The 21,639-nt window shown below is 42.6% G+C and overlaps 1 protein-coding gene across 1 annotated transcript in view; it reads right to left on the bottom strand.

Annotated features, from left to right (window-relative positions):
• Positions 1-2,057: 2,057 nt before the first annotated feature.
• The window catches only part of TRPM8 (transient receptor potential cation channel, subfamily M, member 8), a 43,146-nt gene continuing 23,564 nt past the window's right edge, over positions 2,058-21,639 (bottom strand). Inside the window, 11 exon segments of the mRNA XM_009587343.1 lie at positions 2,058-2,108; positions 4,037-4,070; positions 5,403-5,502; positions 7,803-7,993; positions 10,729-10,906; positions 11,147-11,318; positions 12,938-13,079; positions 14,078-14,169; positions 18,670-18,886; positions 19,338-19,450; positions 20,194-20,339. Of these exon segments, the coding sequence (XP_009585638.1) occupies positions 2,058-2,108; positions 4,037-4,070; positions 5,403-5,502; positions 7,803-7,993; positions 10,729-10,906; positions 11,147-11,318; positions 12,938-13,079; positions 14,078-14,169; positions 18,670-18,886; positions 19,338-19,450; positions 20,194-20,339 (1,436 nt within the window).

Genomic DNA, 21,639 nt, shown 5'->3' with positions numbered 1-21,639 from the left:
TGCTGAGACATTGACACTCTGGTGGATCAGTTACCGTTTTCTTGGTGGTTACTGCCAGCTCAGAGAAATTATTCTTGATTAATTGGTACCTGCGTGAGCAAAAGAAAAATTTTAGAGTAGAGCCCCTAGCCCACCTCAACATTTTGCTTTCATCCTCGTGATATCAGCTGAGAAAATTGAATGCCTTGTGCAACACTGGGGATGAAGGAGCTCTTTGCGGCACCCATCCAGAACATGGTGTCTTAGCAGGGTAGCAGAGATCCTAGTTGTCAGGAAGTGAAAGCAAAAGAAACACCTGCACGCAAAGTACCTGGAATGGCCAGTCCAGCATCTCATACTGAAGATGGTCAGCGCAGATACAAGCACTCCCTTTCAGATGAAATAGCACAATACACACATCTGCTTCCTGGGAGACACTAACCTCTCTGTTCAACACCATGATGTTAGTACTGTGGACTGCCAAGGCTCAGCTTCAGAGTCAGGACAGCTCACATGCAAAACAGTTTGATCACAACTGGGATACCAGCTAGATAGTTTACCAGGCATAAACTGGAAAGGGACTCTGTTTTTTCAAGGCACTGATTATATACAATGAGAGTTCATTTCCACAAGCTCCATCATAAACAGGTATCTTCTTCCCCAGGCTAGCTAACCATAATTCACCCCTTTCTACACGTTATGTTGTTAAGACTTGCAGTTCCTCTTGTCACTGTTCTGAACACTCACCAACCACTCCATCATCTTTCCTGAAGCTTAGTGCTAACACTGGATGCCGTACCCAACAGAAGATTCATTGCACTATAAGCAGCAGGAGGATTACTTCATACATCTCACAGACAACAAAACACTAGCTATTTAATATTCCATTTCAGACATTTTTCTGCAGAACTGCTGTCTCATCAGATTTCCCCCCATTTTGTGCCTGTGTAGCCAGTAATTCCCAGGTAACTGTAACATTTGCATTTGTTCTTACTGAATTGGAACCTATTTTTCAGCCAAACTGCAGCTACCAGTGCTGTTTTGAGCAGGAGCAGACTAGATGACCTCCAGAGTTCCATTATTCTACAGCCTATTCTCTAGGTGACTTGGAGTTTACTGCATCCAAGAAAATGCCCAGTAACTGGCAATCCTTGTAGATTTTATTAGGTGGTTGCAAGTCATTCATAACTAAACTGAACCTCAGGTAAAGTGAATATGAAGTTATCCCTGAAAAAATGGTGAAACAACTGATTCAGGAACGTTTGGCAGAGGTATAAGCTACCTTGCAGAAAAACCCTCTATGGGAGAAGGAGCCAGGCGCTAATGTTCAGGCTGATCAAGTCATTCCAGTTATCCTTGTCAACAGCTACGCTTCTTAACCTGCTACCTTTAAAGATGACAAGAATTCTCTGCAACCATCAATATTCTGCCTGGCTTTCACATCCCACATGTACCTGTGGCTCCAGCCCAGTTCTTCCACAGAACTTGATGAAAAAGGACACAAGACTCATGACCAGACACTGAACTGCAGCTCTGGAGACTTTGAGTCAACTCTTCACTCTGCAGTTTATCGTATAGGAAGGCTATAGTGATCCACCATAATGCCCCACTTTGACAGTGGGAAAATAAACCTTATTCCTACCCACAATTCTGTCTTTTCTATTTTTTTTTTTATGTTCTTCAGAGTTAAAATGAACCAACTGTGATAGATCCAGCACAGCAGCTCCTAACTTTCCAGAGGGCCTCCAGCACAAAGACAACTAAAATAACCTTGGGTTATTCAGTTTTTCAAAGGCAAGGAAGCAAAACAAGATATTTTAAACCATGACAAAAATTGTTAGAAACACCAGATGGAAAATTATATTTTTCAGAAAAAAACAAATGAGAAAGACAATTTAGCTCTTATTTCTTTTCCAATATTAGACAACATCAATACAAGCATCAATAATTAATAGTAACTCTTCTTCCAGAGACATACCGATTTAATATCACAAATGCTGATAACTTATTCAAGTCAGAGAATGGATTTAAAGAGGGCTTACCCTACTAAGGTAGCTGCTCTTGGATTTCAGCTGCATTCATTTGATTTTGTTGGAAATCTCTTTCAGAAGGCCTTTCAGATCAGAGAGCTTAAAAATTAAAAAAGAAAAAAAAGAAAAAAAGGAAAAAAGAAGCTTTGTTTATGTAAAGTCAGTCTAACTCATTCCAACAAATGATCACAGCTTGGGATGAAGGGAAAGGAAAAGAACAAAACAAGCAAGCAGTATAAGTACCTTAAAACACCCTAGAACATACATACCCTAGAAAATACCATACAACATCAGCAACAAGAGGCATAAAATCCCTTATCTGAACTCTTGCCTCCCTGGCTACCCTATGGATGCCAGCCACTACTTCGAAAGCAATGACTGACTGCTTTTTGTATTCAGTAGTCACACTGTGGTGGCAAATGAAGCAGTGTTAATATTGCTTTTCACAGGAAAGCAATGCTAATAAGTAATATAAGTAACAAGTAATTGCCTCTCCAAATATTATACCAAATGCAACAGTGCTTGAAAGGACACTCCCAATTACAGTTTTCATTAATGCAATTAATGCAGTGAGCCCTAATGCATAGGTATTTCACCTAGTTAACAGCAGGCATCATGACAGCTAGAAGCTCCCATCTATACTCCATCTCCTTGTGCTCCTTCAAAGCAGAGATTGCAGAGCAGTGGAGCATTCATTCTGATGCATGGAGCTGCCTTCAAATCCTCCCCATGCCATAACTGAAGTCCAATATTCCTCGGGATAGCCGCATCAACTTTAAAGAAAATTTTACCCCATGATTAAGACTCATGCTTAGGACTCAGTTACATCCTCAGACTTGTTTTTAGGACATCATCTCAAGTGAGAGCCAGTGAGATATCCCTGGAGTACCTTGCTCTCAAGGGCACTACTCCTAAGCACTGGCCTCAGTATATTTCTATCATTAAAGCTGAAGGCATGAATAGACAAAACAGCTTGCTATAAGGTATTCCCTCACAGAACATGAGGTACAATTTGGGTATCACTTTTCAGTAGAGAATGAAAGTTATCTTATTTCCATTCAGTTTTAAGAGGAGCATCACTAGACACATACTTGGTTGCTCACCATTTCCATTTCAGTCTTGACAGCAAGCTATTATTTTGTAATCTAAATTATTTGACAGCAATCAAAAGAAGCATTTTGAAGTATATGTGGGCCTTTTCACCCTTAGACTTTTAAAAAGTCTGTTCTTCACACCAAAGCAACTCCCCACTTCAGAGGAAAAACACATAGTTCAATGAAGCCCTCAAAAAAATACCCATTATGAAGGTCTTTTCAGTATCACAGTCATAAAAAGTATACTTGTATGACAATTCTGATAATGATGTGCTCTCTAGCAGATTGGTAGCTTTATATTGCTTCAGCACAGGATGTTTATGTGAATCAGATGAGAATTGGTCATTTTAATTGTAATTAAAGGTCTTCCTACCCTGCAATATGTATGGAGCATCCTTTGTTTATCCAGCAGGTGTTGCCTGTGCTATCTGAAGCACCACCAGGCTTTCCACAATATATCTGAACTGCCACTTCATTTTATAAGCAGAGGTTAAACAAACAAAAATGTAGGATTAATTACCTCATGCCTTCAGCACTAGAGGGTAAACTTGACAGAACACATGTTTGAGAAGGGCATACTCTAAGTGTGTAATGCCCCTTCTTCCCATTGTTCCATGGGCCTGCTACACAGCAGAATATTGCAGTTTTGTAAGATAGAAGTTATTTTTACTTCTGTTCCACCCAATAAGAAATACTGAGAAACACTTCTTCAATGCTAAGCAAGCATCTGTCTACTTATTTTCCAGCACAATGTGAAGCTACATATGGAATCAAAGGTGCAAAGGAGCACATTAAAAAATCCCAATTAAAATGGGGTCCTGGCAATAGTAACAAAGACTGCATGACCCTCGGTGATGCTCATTTTCCTTGTGGACCACTACTTGGTTTACCAGACAGAAGCACATCCCCCAGAGCAGTCTGAAACACAAGTACCTTTGCATCCAGTTGTCTAAATCGATGCACCATCCTGAAACCAGAAAGAGGACACAGAAGAGAGGACTGAGTCCAGGTATTAGAGAAGCCTTGACTAACCACCCCCTCTTTGCCAACCTGTGCAGCAGAAGTCTATCTGGAGTAAGAGATCTAGTCCTCATATTTGGCCAAAGAGTGGAGCTAAGGCAACTACAGAGTCTGAAGTTGTCAGAAGACTGCCCCCTTTACACATAGTCAGAGGTCAGTTACAAAACAGATTGTCTGCAGACACCCCTGCTTGGGAAAACCAGTCTTTCAACCTTCCAAGAAGGCAGGGCTGCAGCTGCTTTGGTATTGTTTTTATTACAAGTATATTAACTGACATATGAATTACTGTTAGTGCTGCGCTATTCCATTTTCCTTGTCAAGACACTTCTGCTTCCAGTATAAAAGCTATTTTTTTGTATTTGTTTGTCTTCTTTTCCAATGCTGAGTGCCTCTGGGTAGTCTTAACATAAACACTTACTTGTGGACAGCAATGTCCACAGCAGGGGCAGAGGGTCATGGAAGAGTCTGGTCTTTCCTATCCATTCTTATCAGGTCTTCCCTTATATTTGATTTAGGGAAATACTCAAGCTGCTGGAAGCTAGCTACAAAATTACGCCATCATACACAGCAGGTTACTGTTGCTGTTTTCTAGCTTTCTTTATATTTCTCTTTGCTCTTATACTATTACTCTGAAAATACTGAGACAGATCCCAAAGATGAAGTGTCACGATCTGGCAGTCAAAGAAGAATAGTCCAAGTCACCAACTTTCAAATACCATAATTCCCCTCCCCAGATGTCTTTCCTACTCATGCTATTAAGTACAGACCTCCGTGTAGATTGATGCCATGGGAATCCTTGATATTCCAGGTCTAACACTAAATATTCTCTGCTTACTGCATAATGTTACAAAACTAGTCAGCTATAGCACTGCTTTCCATGATGAGACCTGAAAACACTATAGCAAGACATCATTTTCTTCTCTGGTGGTAGAATAGAAAGACTCAAGAAAGGTGAAAATCATTTGAGAAATACTGTGACAGACATTTGGAACAAGTGTGTTTAATACATTTACCCAGGTACTGTGTACATAATATGCCATTATAACCCTTGCAATATTGCCATTAGCGTTTTACCAGCCCAATCAATTATTTCTGAAGACAAGTCTGCAGCAGCTGAAAAAAACCCCCATCATTTTACTTAAAAAGAAAAGGCATATTTATGCTGAGTTTACTTATCTACTCATTAGTTGGTAAACATTTAGAGCTGCTGAAAACTTGCCTTCACTAAAAATATTCAACAGAAAGTTAAGAGAGTGAAGACAAAGAAGGGCAGACGTACTCTTCTGATGAATCATTTGCTTTGGTATTGATTTTGACAAGGTAATTTTCCTTCATGACAGCTTCCCATGCCAGAATTTCGTTGTCCTCATTTTTTGAGCCTGGAAAATGTATGTGAAGAAAAACAGCAACACTAGATGCAGTTCATTTGTCTTTCCAATGCTAAGATGCAAAAAGGCTGGGTTAGTGCTTGCAATCAGAGGCTAATGATTCTCTTTTCTGCATCCAGAGCATTTGCAGCCCCACTTCCCACCTGTCACACAGCTCTGATAAACATGACATAAATGCATTTTACTGTATGCTCCTGGCAACCAGAGTTGCTTAAAAAAAGAAAATATGAACAAAAAAGAACCCCCAACAAGCTCCAGAAGTCTTTCTGGAATTTTTTGAGCCTTGGTTAACGCGAGTGCTTTGTGAAATGGCAGCCGCTTCAACAAGCATAGGACATTCCAGAAAGTTCCTGTCTGGGTTTAAGCTTTCCATTTGTTTCTACTTTATCCCATATTGGATCATTAAGAGTAACACGTGGTAAGAACCGTGTTGTATGACTTACATTATGAAATGTTGAACTAAAACATTTCAAAATGATGAAGCATTGTCTTCTCTAAAAAGCATCTCCTGTTGATGCTGTAAATTAGTGACACAGAGCAAACCGCTTTGAGGCATCAAAGTCCTCCAGGATAATACTTCTGCATTTTATCCTGTTCCAACAGGACAGCACAAACCACGTGGGTTTTAATAAAAAAAAGTTAGCCGAGACAAAAGAAGCCCATAGCTGGCAAATGCCTCCCATTTCCTCCACTCAGTGCTCCTCTGACCTCACACAGCCTCAGTTGTTCTCCTAGATACCAAAAGGCATTTAAGCACCTGAATCCCAACCATTTCCATAAGAGTTAAGTGGGGAAGCCAGGATTTTGCAATAGTCAATACATTAGTGTGCTTGCTCCACGCAGTTCTCTGTTCCTGTCACCAGCTCAACCACAATGATATTCTGGCTCTAATTAACTCTTTCATTTGCTTTTAGAATTGCAACATCAACTGTGCATCATTTGGGCAGAAATATCAGCAGTTAAACAACCTTCCCAGCAAGGAAACCAAAAAGTGATTTGGACAGCCAAAACGATTTAGTCAGTGCTAAGGAAATTTATACTCTAAAGCAGGCATCTTTCTCCTAAACTAATAACAAATCCAGCCTGTGCTGCAGGGCAACAGTCAGGTTGCTGATGGATGGGAATAAGTCTGTCAATTAACTCAACTTATCCTCTCTCATCTGCTTCTGAATGGCACTTAAAAAAAAGAGAAAACACTCCACTTGTTGGGGGAAAAAAGCTTGTTAAAACAATTCATACCTGTGCCCTCTGACAGACAAAATAAGAAGGAAATAGCTAGAGGACTGACTCAGCCACTCCTGCATTTTTGAGGCAGGTTGCCCATTTGGCCAGGAGACTCTGCATTCTCTTTCAGTCACCCACCAGCAGGCAGAAGAGCCTCTGAAGAGGATTGTGCTCTACTAGGCTGCCCTAGCAGCTACTAGCTGTGTTAACTGGGAGACTGTAATGGCAGGACAAAAAGAAATGCAATTCCAGAAGGTAGAGTGGCAAGCAGAGACTAAGACTACCTCTTGCACAATTCACCTAAACATTCAGAGCATGCAAGATCAGGGATCTCTGCCACTTGGGAGCAGTGCAGGAGGGATGCACTATCAGATGCTAATGACGAATGGGATGGTTTACATTTTCCATGCAGACCATGAAGATGACTTTCAGCTGCTGCAGGCTCTGGACGAATTTATTCAGTGCTGTAATACACAAAAAACCTTTCAAAGCTAAGAAGGAGCATAGGCAGCCCTAAACTGCTAGGATTAATTTGAAGACTTAATTGATGTACATACATGAGGTAATTCTGCCTCGAAATGGCTTGGACAAGAAAGCGCTGGATAACTCTGCATAGTACTCAAGTAGAGCAGGTCTCATGGTAGAACACAAAAGCTCTCTAACCAGACCAAAACCAAAGCTGTTGGAGGGTGGGGATCACAACAATTCTTAATTGGAGTTTTAGCATAAGGAGTTAGGAATGTAATTCCCCATATCCCAGAGAGCACGCACCTTGAGTACTGAAGGAAGGTTATGGCTGAGATTTGAATCTTATCTTATCAAAGCCAGGGGCTTTGATTTGAATCTTATCGAAGAGATTTCCAGCAACACAGTGGTTTTGCATTTGATGGAGAACATGAATGAGCTGCTTCTCACTTCCAGTACAACCACCTTCTCCAAGGTCTACATTGCCCTTGAAAATTTCCCAAAACAGTAACTGCCTGGTTTAAGCACATCATGCCATGGAAGAGTTGCAATGTACCTGCCACAGAGCTGACTTCTAGGCAGTAAGGAATAATCCTACTCACAACAAATAGATGGCTCTTTACTTTCTTTCTTACAGCAGCATTTGAAACATTTCTTCATCACCATGAATATATAGGCAAAGATGACGAAAGGGAAGGGGATAGTCAAGCGACTGCAGTATTCTTGGACCAAGAAGTAACGCTGGAACTTCCACACCTGGTCGTTGTTCTCTTGTACTGATCCAACAGTGTAACTAACAGGCAAAGAAAGAGAAAATACATACGGCGTTATTCACCAAAACAATCCACCTCAGAGCCAAGTAACACAACGTTTCTCTTTATTATACCAGGGCATGTTTTGTAAAGTCATCCTGGAGCTGGTAATTTTACTGATTAGGAGGTTAATGAGTTTGTCCTCCTTTTTAGAAATAAATCTGAAAATGGGAGGAACTAAGGCAGTAGGAAAAAAAACCCTGAAGTTACAAATAAACTGGAAAAAATAGGAACAGCGAGAAAATACTCCAAATACTTTCACTACCTTAGCTCTAGGCAATTTTCTTCCAGCCTAGACATATGAGAACAGGATGCTTCTTTGCAAGATACTGTGTCTCATTAATTCATCAGCTAACTTCTTTCTAAGCAAAAAACCCCTTACCTAAAAATAGAACATTTACAAAAAATGAAAAGCTCCTGAGAGTTTTAGTAGAGGCATCAAGAATGCTCCAGGCATGGATCAAACCTACTCTACTAAGCACTGTATGAACCCAACAAAAGCAACAACCACAAGAGCAAACAGCTTACAGATTGCCTGGCCTTTCATTGCTGACATTAAATGGCAGATGGATGCTTCCAAAATGTCTGTGTTGAGATCCTAACGGACCCTTACACGAGATAATATAAAACCTTCACCTGGTGGAAATTATCTATTGTTTTAGAAGATAAATACAATCCTGAATTTCAGAAGTATCTAAAATGTAATATTCATCCTTTTCAGCTAATGCCTACTGGAAGCAAAGAAAAAGTTGGATTCTCTATTGTTAAAATGAATATATAATTGTAATTACAACATATAGAGACATTAATTGGACTGGTGTCTAATAGACATCAGCATTATTAAAGACTGACAAATACTATGTACACACTGGTCTTAGGAGGAGCCGTCACAGATTCACACATTTCTAACTGCATCAAGAAAAAAACATCTGGGATTGCTGTTTGCCCACCGGGCTTCCTGAGTTCAGTACAATGCAGCGCTCCTGCTTGATTAAGTTGTTCAGTCTATTGTTAAAATGAACTATGCAAAGCTCCGAGAGTGTCATTAGAGAATTCATGCTGGGTCCTTCCACAAAATAAGCTGAACTGGCAAAAACTAGGTTTTTACTGGCATAACTGTATAAACCAGAACTTTTACCATTAGATGCTGTTAAAATAAGTGTTTTAACAAATATTAAAGGCTTCTAGGGTAGAGCTGGCTTACTGCTATATTTTCCTTTATTAATGTGAATTGCTTTCACCCTTTCAAGGGAATACAATATTTGTCTTCTGTCCCCAGGTCCTGTGCAGGTTAGGAAAACACATGTACAATAAATAGATACGCTGCACAAGTCCTAGCTGCCTTGCCAAAAATCACATTTCTGACTGTCTTTGGAGTCCAGGTCAGCATGGGAAGAAATGTTCAGAGCAGAGGGGAGAGCAGATCCCAAAGCTGAGGCGTTCTCAACTCATCACACTAACACATCTCATCTCAGGCCAGGAAAAATTGGCACTATCATTTGGAAGGGAGATCCTCTTGAGGCAAACCAAGAGTCCTTAGAAGTTCCTGTAAATACTCTTGTTGCCAAAGCAAATTCCTGCCAAGCCTGTCACTGCCAAGGTACCGTCAAAACACACAAAAATAAACATAGCAGACCTCAAGAATGATGCCCAGGGGTTGTAAGTATTTTTGTTATACTGCAAGGGAGTGTAAAGCAGAAAAGAAGCAGGGCTGGGAAGGATAATAGAGCCACAGCACCGATCCAACTGCATTCACAAGTCAGAAGTGAGACAAGAGGGCAACACACTCCGAAGTCTGATATGAATGACTTCCCATTATTAACTCAACTCTGTGTCAGAGTTTGCAGTGTAAACAACAAAAATTTCTGGAAGAAGCTGAGGAAACTTCCCCTGCTCTTACTGGTCCCAATGCAGTCAATACATATTTGATAAAGTGCACAACAGCCACCATTTTTATTTGGCAATTTGGTGCTAGCTATGTGATGAGGTCAGCAGTTATCAGCACCACGTTTCAGGTGTCTGATCCATTTGCACGGTGTAACACCTCACAAGATGCCAGAATAGGCCTCCTGACTGGTAGGCCCACAGACAGATAAATTACCACATAAAAATAGAGGTGATGCCATTTTTCAACACAAAGTCCTTTTGTATGTCTCAAGGAGATGCGTCCCATTGCCTGTGATATAAGTCACAACAATAAATAGCAGGTCCAGCACAGCAGTAACACACCCATCATCACACAGCAGTTCTGGTTAATAAAACCATAGTGTCATAAAAAGACTGCAATAACAACTCATTTATTCAGTCTAGCAAGGTCAGTCGTGCAGCAACTCGTACTTGGTAAAGCACTGACCCAGCTATCACCCCCTGTGTGAACCACTGGGGTTTGTACTAAGCCCATTGTGCAAAGGATGCTTAGAGAAGTAGTAAAAGGACAGGTAGCAATCCATCCCCAGGACATCGTACCAGTTTTGATCAGACCGCTGCGAGAAATGCTGAATAACCTTGCCTTTGTTCACCTTCCCATGCCACCCTTCACTCGAGAGGTCTCTTTCAAGCTGGGAACCCTGTCCAGACCATTCCCAGCAATTCCTCTGCAAAAGACACAGGCAGAGTCCAAGGCCTGCTTCCTGTTGTTTTCCAGGATTTCACTCGCTTTCTCAGAGGGATATTGATACAGAGATCACAAGCAAGTGATCACTCCCTTATTACATACCCGAACATGGCCACGAGCAGGTTCACAAGAAGGATGTTAGTTGAGAGCATGTAAATGCAGACAAGGGGAATGGTAATCCACTCTGGGAAGCGGGGTTGGTTGTTGGCATCCAGCTCCACGCACAAGGGCTTGGACTCATTTCCAGAAAAGGTGCAGCGGTCAAAGTTGTAGGTGGTACCTCAGAAGGTGAGAGTGGAGAGCAAACAGTGAGCCCTCTCCCCCTCTTTCTTCTGGGTCCAGCCCCAGGTACTGCCACTGACCACAATATGTGTGGCCTCCTCCTTCCCCGCCTCCCCATCAGACATAGAACCTTGCCTTGTTGCTGCTTGGAGGAAAGGAGTCAACACAGAACTGGACAACCACTGAAAGGACAGAGCCTTCCACCCGCCCAGGAGACATTCCCACAGAAGATAGCTACCGTCAACATCATCAGGGTACTGGCCAAACATAGCCAGGTACGGCTCGTAGATGACCGATCGAAATATCCACTCCCAGCGGTGCTCATTCTTCCGCAGGATGCCTTGCCTGGCCACACCAAAGGCCACCATCCACACGGCAAAGAGGAAGAGGAAGAAGAAGACATCTATCATCTGAAAAAGGACAACAAGCAAACGCGTCAGTGCCCCACTGCATGCCTGTTGCAAGCCACACATGGCTTTTCTTCCTCCCTGATTTGATATTAGGGTGGAGAACAAATATTAGAAAAGCCTACACAATTTAGCACCATTTTAATGCAAGTTTTCAGATCACTACTCCATAAATTTACAGTCACCAACACAGAAACACACGCAAATAATTTACCATTCCCACTTCAAAAATGTTTACGCAACCATAAAATTAAGGCACATTTCAGAATACAGGATAACCCCCTGGCCTCAGACAGGCTCCACCCACAAAAGCCAGATCCACGTGTAAAGACTATTTATGCAACAACTGTAGCTGCAGACCCTGCAGCCGAGTGTCAGGTGAAAGCAGCCACCACTTCTGAAAATGCCACTCTGGGTGGCTTCAAACCAGCGTTTATAGTCCAGATACTCTGGCTAACGGTTTCATGAATTTCTGTCTCTTAACAATATACAGATAACTGAAGACTGGTAATATCCCAGCTGAGCTTTCCCATTTGTTGCAGAGCCACCTCCACCGAGATCTGCCCTTCCACTAGCCCCGAGCATCTTTATTACTAGATTTACTCAAAAATTCATCCCTTTTGAGGGAGAGAGAGATGTACAGGAAACAACCCTGTGTTGTTGCTTCCATATCATAAGGCACTCTAGGACCAGGTAATCTCTAGACTTCAGCTTTGCAGCAGTGGTACAAGGCAAAATAAAGGCTTTCTGGGTAAGCTGCAGACCACACGCTTACTCCCGTTGTCACCACACAGCTAGGTTTTAAAATCCATATATGCCAGTCCTTTGCTATGGCACAAGACAACCGAACCATTGCAGAAACACCGAAAGACAGGGAAAACCTCTCCTAAGGACATCTAGCAATACTCACTTCACGTGCCCTTTGAGTGCCGTTCCTCAAACACTCCCCGTGTTGAGTGCACTTCAAATCTCTTTGGAGAATATGTGTGTGTGCATGCAGAGGTATCACTGGAGGGAAGATCAGCTCCAGGAGACATGCACAGATTCAAGCAGACATATTCCAGCTCTCCAATGCTCCTCATTCCCACACTGACAGCAAGCCATAGCTGCATTATATGGAACTCCACTCTCTTCCTGTTATCTTCCCCAGTCTGCTAGCAAATATGCCCTCCAGCCACAAAGGACAGAATCAGCCCAGACACTCCATGAGAGGCTCCTCACCACCCGCTTCTCCAGTTCCTTGTGTGATGGATGAAGCGGAAGAGAGAAATCCTTCTCTTATACCATTTATCGTCATTGTCTTGTTTGGGGAATGCTCGCGTGAGCAACAAGAGTGATGGAATATACCACCGAAACATTTGACACATGTAAGACAAAAGCTACCAGGAAACAAATTTCCTCTTCTGTTCTTCAGCCTGATCTTTATTCTCTCCCTGTGTGGAAGGAGAGAAAAAGGCCCTGCTCTTAATTATGTCCTGTTTAAATCTTAATTAATTGTGTTTAGCAGATTTAAGAGGAGAGACCTTGCTACCATCATCAGAACGGTGGTGATTCTCACTCGAGGGAAAACAAGGCATCACATCATTTATTTAGACTCTCTTGAATAGCTGCCAGAATCTTACCATCCTCTGCAGCATAATAATTTTGGGTCCTAGATTCCTGCTAACTGTGAAAATATGGATCAGCCTCAGAGTAAAAACTATGTAGTCCAAACAGAAAATGACTCTCCCAGAATACCAAGAGCTCTCATCAGATGAGTGAAGCCTGATGGAGACAGTAAAAGAAAATGAAGAGAAGCGTTAGGTAACGCATGCGGAAGTCAGGTAAAAATACACTGAAATGGGGAGTGGAAAGTGAGTAACTGGAAAACAGAGCACAGCTATCCAGGGCCCCATGCCCTCTCCCGCCTGATGACAGGTGGTAGAACTGGTTAATGCATGCCTTGTTTACACACTTCCTATCTTAGCTACACCATCGCTGTGTTTCCTCTTCTCCCCTAAAACTATTAACACAAAGAAATCTTGTACCTTTAGCGACTCCCACAGCCCTCCAAAAACATCACAGAGCAATGACCACTCTGCTGCACTGAGGCAACGAGGACTAAGTTACAGTTGGCTGAACAACTACACTGTAAAATGTGTTTCCATCGTTGCTTTGTCATGGTTCTTAACTCACCCATTCATATAAAACAGCTTACATGAGCTAATGACATTCTGTTAGACTATTGTAGGTACAATTACAGTCCCCTAACACACTAAAGCTCAAAGAGTCCAGATTACCATACTAATAGTCAGGGAAAATCCCAAAGAACTTCTGACTCTCTGAGATATTAACCATCTTACCCTGCAACTTTGTCTGATATGCTCTATATAGCCAGTCTTGAAGGCATCGTCATGAAACCTAAGCCTATTTCAGTCATCGTCTTCTAAACATGCTCATCCAAACCTAAGCATTAAGAAGGGCTGTCCTGCTGGCCTAGAAAGATCTGAGTTTAGGAAAGTCACCTTTGACTCCAGGGATAGACTCAACTTCCATTAAACAGAAAAGAGAAAATATTGCATGCAGATGTTCCCCAATCACTTTATTTTATTTCTTTATTTGCTTTTACGGATTTAGAGTCAAGACTTGGCAGTATTTAGGGCCTTCATAAGGAACAGGAGTTTCACGAACATGTTGTTTCCCAAAATCTCATTAGAGGTTGTAGTCAAAAACCAGAAAGGAAGCAAAGCCATAACATGGCCACAAGAAAAGGTACTACTTACCTGAACACAATCCCTGCTATGAAGTAGAAAATTGCTAGCGTATCCATAACGTTCCACGGATCTGAGAAATACTTACTGCCATTCATGTACCACTGGAAAGGAAAAAGAGCAGAAAGTAACCACCACACAGCCCTGGCCAGTGACATGGGGAGCTCATCCATCCTCCCCTCATCTCTCCCCACTGGATGTCCTCATGGGTAAATATTCCACCCGCTACAATAGTAAGGATTGTTTCCTTGGCCAATCAATTTTTTGTCACACATAATAGGTACACCAGAGTTCAGATTGCTTTTAATTTCTCCAAAAAGCGGGTTTTTAATATATCTCGCAATGCCAGAAATTACTGGCAACTTGTTTTTACCGTTAACTTCTAATAGGACTATGGGTCAAGATTGTCTATGTTTAGAGCTCCCTAACACATTTTCTCCTGTAGTCCAGATGTTCTAGGCTGATGCTTTTGCACTGGGACCAGTTAAGCACATTGGTGACACAAACATTGCACCACAGTGCGGGTTACTGTGCTCAGAGGACATAACCCAACCACACAGATGCTTGTGCATGGGGAGAGGAAGGAACAGTCCTGACGAGAGCAGAGCTTGATTTACTTAGTGCTCACATGTGTATACACATGCTGCCAGGGGACATCAGGATAGATCACGGTGTGCTCCAGCAGAACTGCTGCCAAATGGGTCAAAGTCTTGGTGTGACCCCTAAGAGCAAATGAAACACTGGGGGAAGGCAGGAGGATCACTGTTTCGGGGCAGCTGAAGTATTCCGGTTTCTCTTTCTTCACAGAGCTCATTCAGTAATCTGTCCCTGGCTATGTGCACCTGCTTTTGATCAAAGATGCAGATTTAATTTATTCTTTTCATTACCTGGCTCTCTATTTCTGAATTGCAAGTCTAGTGAGAATCTCTGCCCATTCCCAGACTGACTGGTACTGTACCCTGGATCCAAAGTTTGTGCAAGAACCAACTTCTGGATCCAGTTCAGAGGTGACTCATTAGGACAAGTAACTTAAGCAGGAGAAACCTCCGCCAGGCGTGAAGAAATAGACTGAGTGCCTGATCATAATTCTTTTTAATTTTCATTGAAATAACCAAAGCTTAGTAGAGTACTGATCAGTGAATCTCTCTGTAACTGGCATATCCAAGGAAGGCAATCCTGCTCTCAGTACTTTTACAGAAAACAAAGATCTAGGCGAGTTTTCTTCTAAATGCAGAAGCAGCTATGAGTAGAGACCCCCACTGTGCTATTCCAGTAGCACAATTGTTGCATTTTCTTCACGTGATGGGACGCATTGCTAAGGATGGACAGTTGTGGCAGCTACCAGGGTGTCAGGCTCGAGATATTACCAGACGCTATTTCAGCATCTTGGGCCCCACACACCTTTCTTACTACTTAAGGTACCAAAGGTTGAGCACTGAGTGGGGACAGCGTGTCTGACACCCATGACACTGGGTTGTCTCTGTCTAGTACTCCCTAAATGAAACATAAGTTGTCTTGCTATACGTGACAGTGAAATGGTGTTTTATGTGAACAGATAGACACGTATGTCTTATAGACAAATGTCTTTCACAAAGCAATAAGCATATCACTGCACTACAGCTGTATTAAACGCAGCAGGCTTAAACCTGATGCCTCTTCTATTAAGGGCACAATTGTGGATGGAGGAAAGGAAATAGGTTTTGGTCTAAAGCAGAAATAGAGAGAAAACAGAGGCAGATGAGTATAAACAAGTGAGAACAGCCGAGACTGCAGTGCAGTTCAGTCCTTCAAATATCAAGCAGTTCCTACTGCTGAGAGTTAATGTGCACGGAGGTTCTGTCCAGATTCCTTCTCCGTTTGAGAAAATGGGGCTTTCCTGCACACCCCACAAGTATACCCACTCACCTGGCTGGAGGCTACATCCGTGTGGCTAAGAAGATAGCAGGAAAAAGGCATCTCCGATTTCACTATTGCCATGACAGCTCTAAACGGGATATGAAAAAGTAGCTCCGGCTAGTTAAAAATCTCTAGGACCATCAGAAGTGAAAACAGGGCTGACCCAGTGGCTTATGGTTCAGATACAGTTCTGTTCTCCTGAATGGTGAAACAACCTGCTTTCAATTTGGAACAATGTCTATAGCTGTCATTTCCACAGACACACCACTCTCTAATCAGAGGGCTGATTTCTCTCCAAAACTAGTTATCTGACTGCAGCAGCTACAATGGGACCCTAGGTAACATTACTCTTATTTTTCCTTTGATGCGAAAACAAAATCTGAGACATCCCTCTTTTTTTTTTTTTTTTTTTAATATTAAGGACACAGATACTATTTTGACTATTTAGACCCATGCACACACAATCTATATTGGAGGAAGCCAGGGAGAAAGTTTCCTGAGAAGCTTAGAGGATTGGGACACTGCTCTGTGTTCTGCTGCTTAGGCAAAATAGGTTTGAAGCCAGGACACTGGCTTAAGATAACTTTAAATCTTCCATGAAGTCTCTGTTTTAGCTGCCCCTCCACTCCCACAATCAAATTGGTACAGTCTGGCCACCAGCTATTAATGGGATTACTGGGATCTGAAGCTGTTGAACCTGCTCAGAGTAGTGAGAAATAGTGATATTGATAGGAAAAAAAGTTTTCTATCCCTAAGGCTTTCCCCAGGACTTTTGCTGGGTACACACGGGAAGTGCAAGGACAGGTCCAGAGACACCAGAACCTAAATCAGCAGAAACAAACACTCCATTAGTGTTTTCATTGCAATGAAATTTTACTTTTCCCCCATTTTCCTTAGCAAGTAAAGTTGCTTTAAACAGGGTACCACCTTGACTATTAAAAAGGAAAGAGACCACACAGCAAGTTAAGCACAGTAACATCAACACTCAACAATGTCATTTGAGCTCATGTAAGAAATGTTATTGCAGGGTGGTGTGATCATAGAATCATTTAGGTTGGAAAAGACCTTTAAGATCATCAAGTCCAACCGTTAACGTAGCACTGCCAAGTCCACCACTAAACCATGTCCCTAAGCGCCACATCTACATGTCTTTTAAATACCTCCAGGGATGGTGACTCAACCACTTCCCTGGGCAGCCTGTTCCAAGGCTTGACAACCCTTTCGGTGAAGAAATTTTTCCTAATATCCAATCTAAACCTCCCTTGGTGCAACTTGAGGCCATTTCCTCTCGTCCTATTGCTGGTTACTTTGGAAAAGAGACTGACCCCCATCTCACTACAACCTCCTTTCAGGTAGTTGTAGAGCACGATAAGGTCTCCCCTCAGCCTCCTCTCCTCCAGACTGAACAGTCCCAGTCCCCCCAGCCACTTCTCATAAGACTTGTGCTCCAGACCCTTCACCAGCTTCGTTGCCCTTCTCTGGACACGCTCCAGCACCTCAATGTCCTTCTTGTAGTGAGGGGCCCAAAACTGAACACAGTATTCAAGGTGCGGCCTCACCAGGGCCAAGTACAGGGGCAAGATCACCTCCCTACTCCTGCTGGCCACACTAGTTCTGATACAGGCCAGGATGCCGTTGGCCTTCTTGGCCATGGCCACCGGGGCACACTGCCGCCTCAGTTTCCGCCGGCTGTCAATCAGCCCCCCCAGGTCCTTTTCCTCTGGGCATCTTTCCAGCCACTCTTCCCCAAGCCTGTAGCGCTGCATGGGGTTGTTGTGGCCCAAGTGCAGGACCCGGCACTTGGCCTTGTTGAACCTCATACATTTGGCCTCGGCCCATTGATCCAGCCTGTCCAGGTCCCTCTGCAGAGCCTTCCTACCCTTGAGCAGATCAACACTCCCGCCCAACCAGTAGATCACCCACAAACGCTCATGTGGAGACTAATGCCTTACAGGACAATCAGAAAGCAGCACTGCACTGAAACCACAAGCCCATTTTTTTTTTCCAGCATCTTCCCACTATTCTGAACGCTGACTGGTAGAGACCAGCTTGCCTGAAAACCAACGTATTTCATATGTCCCCTTACATATGAAGTGAGAAGAATATCAGCTGTGTGGCTGGCTGTAAAAGCAGTCCCGCATGCTGTTCCCACACCACACCAGCACAAGCAATGCAGGCAGTCCAACACTGGTCCTTGGGACTACATGAAACTAGCAAAAACTGTATTTATGATTAAAAGAAAAAAAGAAATACATAATGATATGTTGCTCACTGGGGAAAAAAAAAAAAAAAAAAAGGTGGGATATGGAGAAGAGAGACAGGAATCACTTGGCGTATATATCTAGACATATATATCCAGATAAATGTGTTAAATCTAACCTCCTATTCTCAACTGCTTTGGAAATCCAAGCCAAGCATTCCAGAGAAATATCTCCACTGGCATCAGCTTATCCACACAGCCTTGAAGTCAATACACATTCCTATTGGTGCATGGACACTGCAGCTATTGGGGTATAAGTAGGAATTAAACATTGGGGGGGAAAATTAAAAAATATCCATTGTGCCTTCAGTTGCTTGAATATATCTACCAAGATGTGGTTCTCCTGTAACTTAGAAGCAGCCTGTACTGCCTTACACTCCTAGGAGGGGAAAAACCACAAGGCTTTTAATCTAGCACTAAACATTTTTGGTTTGCAAGCGCTCCCTACTTGTCTCACTTCATCACAAAGCAGAATGAAGACCAGCACGTAAAGGATGATCTCCAGGACGGTAGGTTCCTTCTGGAAATCCATAAGCAACACGTAGGCGAAGAGCAACAGGAAAGCGATGTAGAAGATGACATTCCAGGAGAAGACCACAAAGGGGGAGGTGAAGAAAGACACATAATACAAGAAGAGTTTCTTACTCTTCTCCACAGGCTTTTTCCTGAGGAATTAAGAGAGGGAAAAGGTCTCAAAGCATAGCTTCTATGCCTGGAAACATTCGTGCTATTTGTCAAAGAGAAAATTAGAAAGGTACAAAGTCTAGCACAGGACATCACTTTAAAGGTAATGCCCTTCTGCATCTACTGACTTCAGGCACACAAGTAAATTGGCACATCTTAACTCCAAATCGGAGTGAGGATGGGATCTGTCAAAAGCTCATTCAGCCATTACATATTTTTATTTGACAGTCACTGAACACTGGAACAGGTTCACAGAGTGGCTGTGGAGCCTCCATCCTTGGAGATACTCAAAACCCAACTGGACAGTCCTGGACAATCTGCTCTAGCTGACCCTGCTTTGAGAGCAGGGGGTTGGACTGGATGATCTCCAGAGGTCCCTTCCAACCTGAATGGATTTGCTATACTTCTGCTAATGAGAAGCCAGTTGATTACCTGAACGAGATGAAACCACAGCCTATTAAAGGGAAAAAGAACAGACACAGTATAATCTTCCAATTCTTAGTATCTCTTGAAATCTCTCCATACCACTGCTTGGAAAGGAAATTCTGCAGAGAAGAAGAACATAGCCTCATTTGTTCTAGCAGCAACAAAATAACCTAGGAATGCTATTAGAGAACATTTGATTTAGAAAAAAAACCCACAACTTTGATATTTCAGTCAAAATGACTGGGATTCCTGTTTCAACAATACAGAAAGCTTTCTGCATCAGTAACAGTGTGCTGGTTCCTTAGTCCAGCCATCTTCCAATCTACATGACAAGGAGTTCAAAGTGAGGCTGAGCAGGACTTGACCTGGTTCATAAGGCACTTTACGCTGGTATCCACACTGTGCACACATGGGAGTTGTGCCAAGGGAGAAGTCACTTCAGGCAGTCTTTATCATCTAGCACATTATAATTTACAGCTTTAAATCAAGACTTCCCCTCCTGACTTGGCATTTGTGAGCAAATCAGCCACCTCCTATTTCAAGAAGAGGAGCCACACGCCCTGTCCCCCACTAGCCACAGTCAGTGCTCTCTGGGACGCATTTCACAGCACTGCAGATGCTGGTTCTGTGAGCATGCTGCGGGACACGGCTACGCTGCCGCCATGCAAAGCTCAGTGTTCACAGGGCTGGGAAACCTTGTCTGCAGGCTCTCACTTCCATGAGGACAGTGTCTGAGCTTTGGCCTTTCACAGACTGTTCATGTGGATGTAGCATTTTCACAGCAAGAATATTCACTTTTTTTAAAACTACCCAGATCAGAAGAGTTACAGTAATCTGAGCACCTTCTTTTCACTGACATTACCTGCACCCCTGGCTGTGCAATGAACTGCTGGTCTTTAGCTTCCACTGCTAGTTCCAGACAATTGCTCCCTCCCCAGGCTTCACAGGAATAGGTCAGCAGCTGCTCAGCTAGATCTTCATCATTGCTGTAGCACTCGGTGAACAGCTCTGGAGGAAAGAGGCAGCCCCACACTGAGCTCCAGCTTCAGGCTCAATTTCCCACCAACACGGATGCAATTGTCTTCAGTGACTTCCAAAGTATAACATTTATAATATTAAAGCATGCAGATACAAGAACTCTTTCCACATTTTCGGCATGGTAAAACGACGTGTGCATTGCGTTACAATGCCACTTGCACGTATTAAGCTTTCATACAGAATTCATGTCTGGATGGAAAACTGTAACACTAAATCAGCTCACACAGAGATAGCATTAAGTTGAATTCTGCACTAAAAAATTGAGTAAAAAAAATATGAACTTCTCCTACTCAAATGACTCGGTATATCCGCTTGTTTCATCTTCTTTTCATTCTGATCTGATGAGTTATAGTCAGTCTCAGTGCAACAATAGGGTTGCACAACAAGGGCAGAATCTGATGCTTTTTCACTGGGAAACACATTGCAAACATAGTTGTTTTCTAGAAGAGTCACAAGCATCTTATTCTGCCCATAGATTTTTGCCCCTAACAATGCACATAGAGTGAAAAATTATTTCTCTTTCCAGCTCTGAACATTTCCCACTCGAAGGCAGTTCTGTTGGTGTACCCAGGGCAGAGCACAACTGCCCTGAAGAATGATCCAGCCTCTTAGAAAACACACCAGCCTTTGCTAGATTCACATCTCTCCAACAGTGCCTTTTCCCAGGCATTTCACAAACGGCTGTGTCACCATGACTGCGAGGATGCACAAATACTTTTGGCTGGTATTACCGCATACACTGCAATATGCAGATAGATCTTGATAGACAGACTCCAATGGGACCTGTTCACTTCTAAATGTCTTGCTAAATAATCAGGCCTGAGGGATGCAGATACTTTTAAGAAAGTCTATTTAAACAGTTTTCACCTTGTGAAATAGGAGATACTTTCTGGTAACAAGCAAGGTATTTTCAGGGTGGCTTTGTGCCGCTCCTTAGCGGATAGTGAAATAGCTTTGTATTCATTCTGCTATATACACAAATAAAAAGAAAGCTAGAAGTTCAACAGGTCAATCTAGCCTCCATGAGCCCAAGAAAAGGAACAAACATGGTCTGCTTTTAGGAGAATAAAACAATATCCATCTGTGGAGATTTTCAAGATTTGGCTAAATGAAACCATGACTGAACTAATTCAGTCCTGGTGGTAACACCACCTCAACGAGAAGATTGGACTAGAGGCTCCAGAAGCCTTTCCATCAATATTTCTATGGTTTCCCTATTCAACCTGCAGGGCTATTGCACTTTAACTGTCACCTAATCTGACTTACGGTG

The sequence above is a fragment of the Fulmarus glacialis genome, unplaced genomic scaffold (assembly GCF_000690835.1).
Source record: "Fulmarus glacialis isolate BGI_N327 unplaced genomic scaffold, ASM69083v1 scaffold1081, whole genome shotgun sequence".
Taxonomy (NCBI): domain Eukaryota; kingdom Metazoa; phylum Chordata; class Aves; order Procellariiformes; family Procellariidae; genus Fulmarus; species Fulmarus glacialis.
Note: the sequence above shows the minus strand (reverse complement) of the source record. Positions and strands in the feature narration are given on the sequence as shown.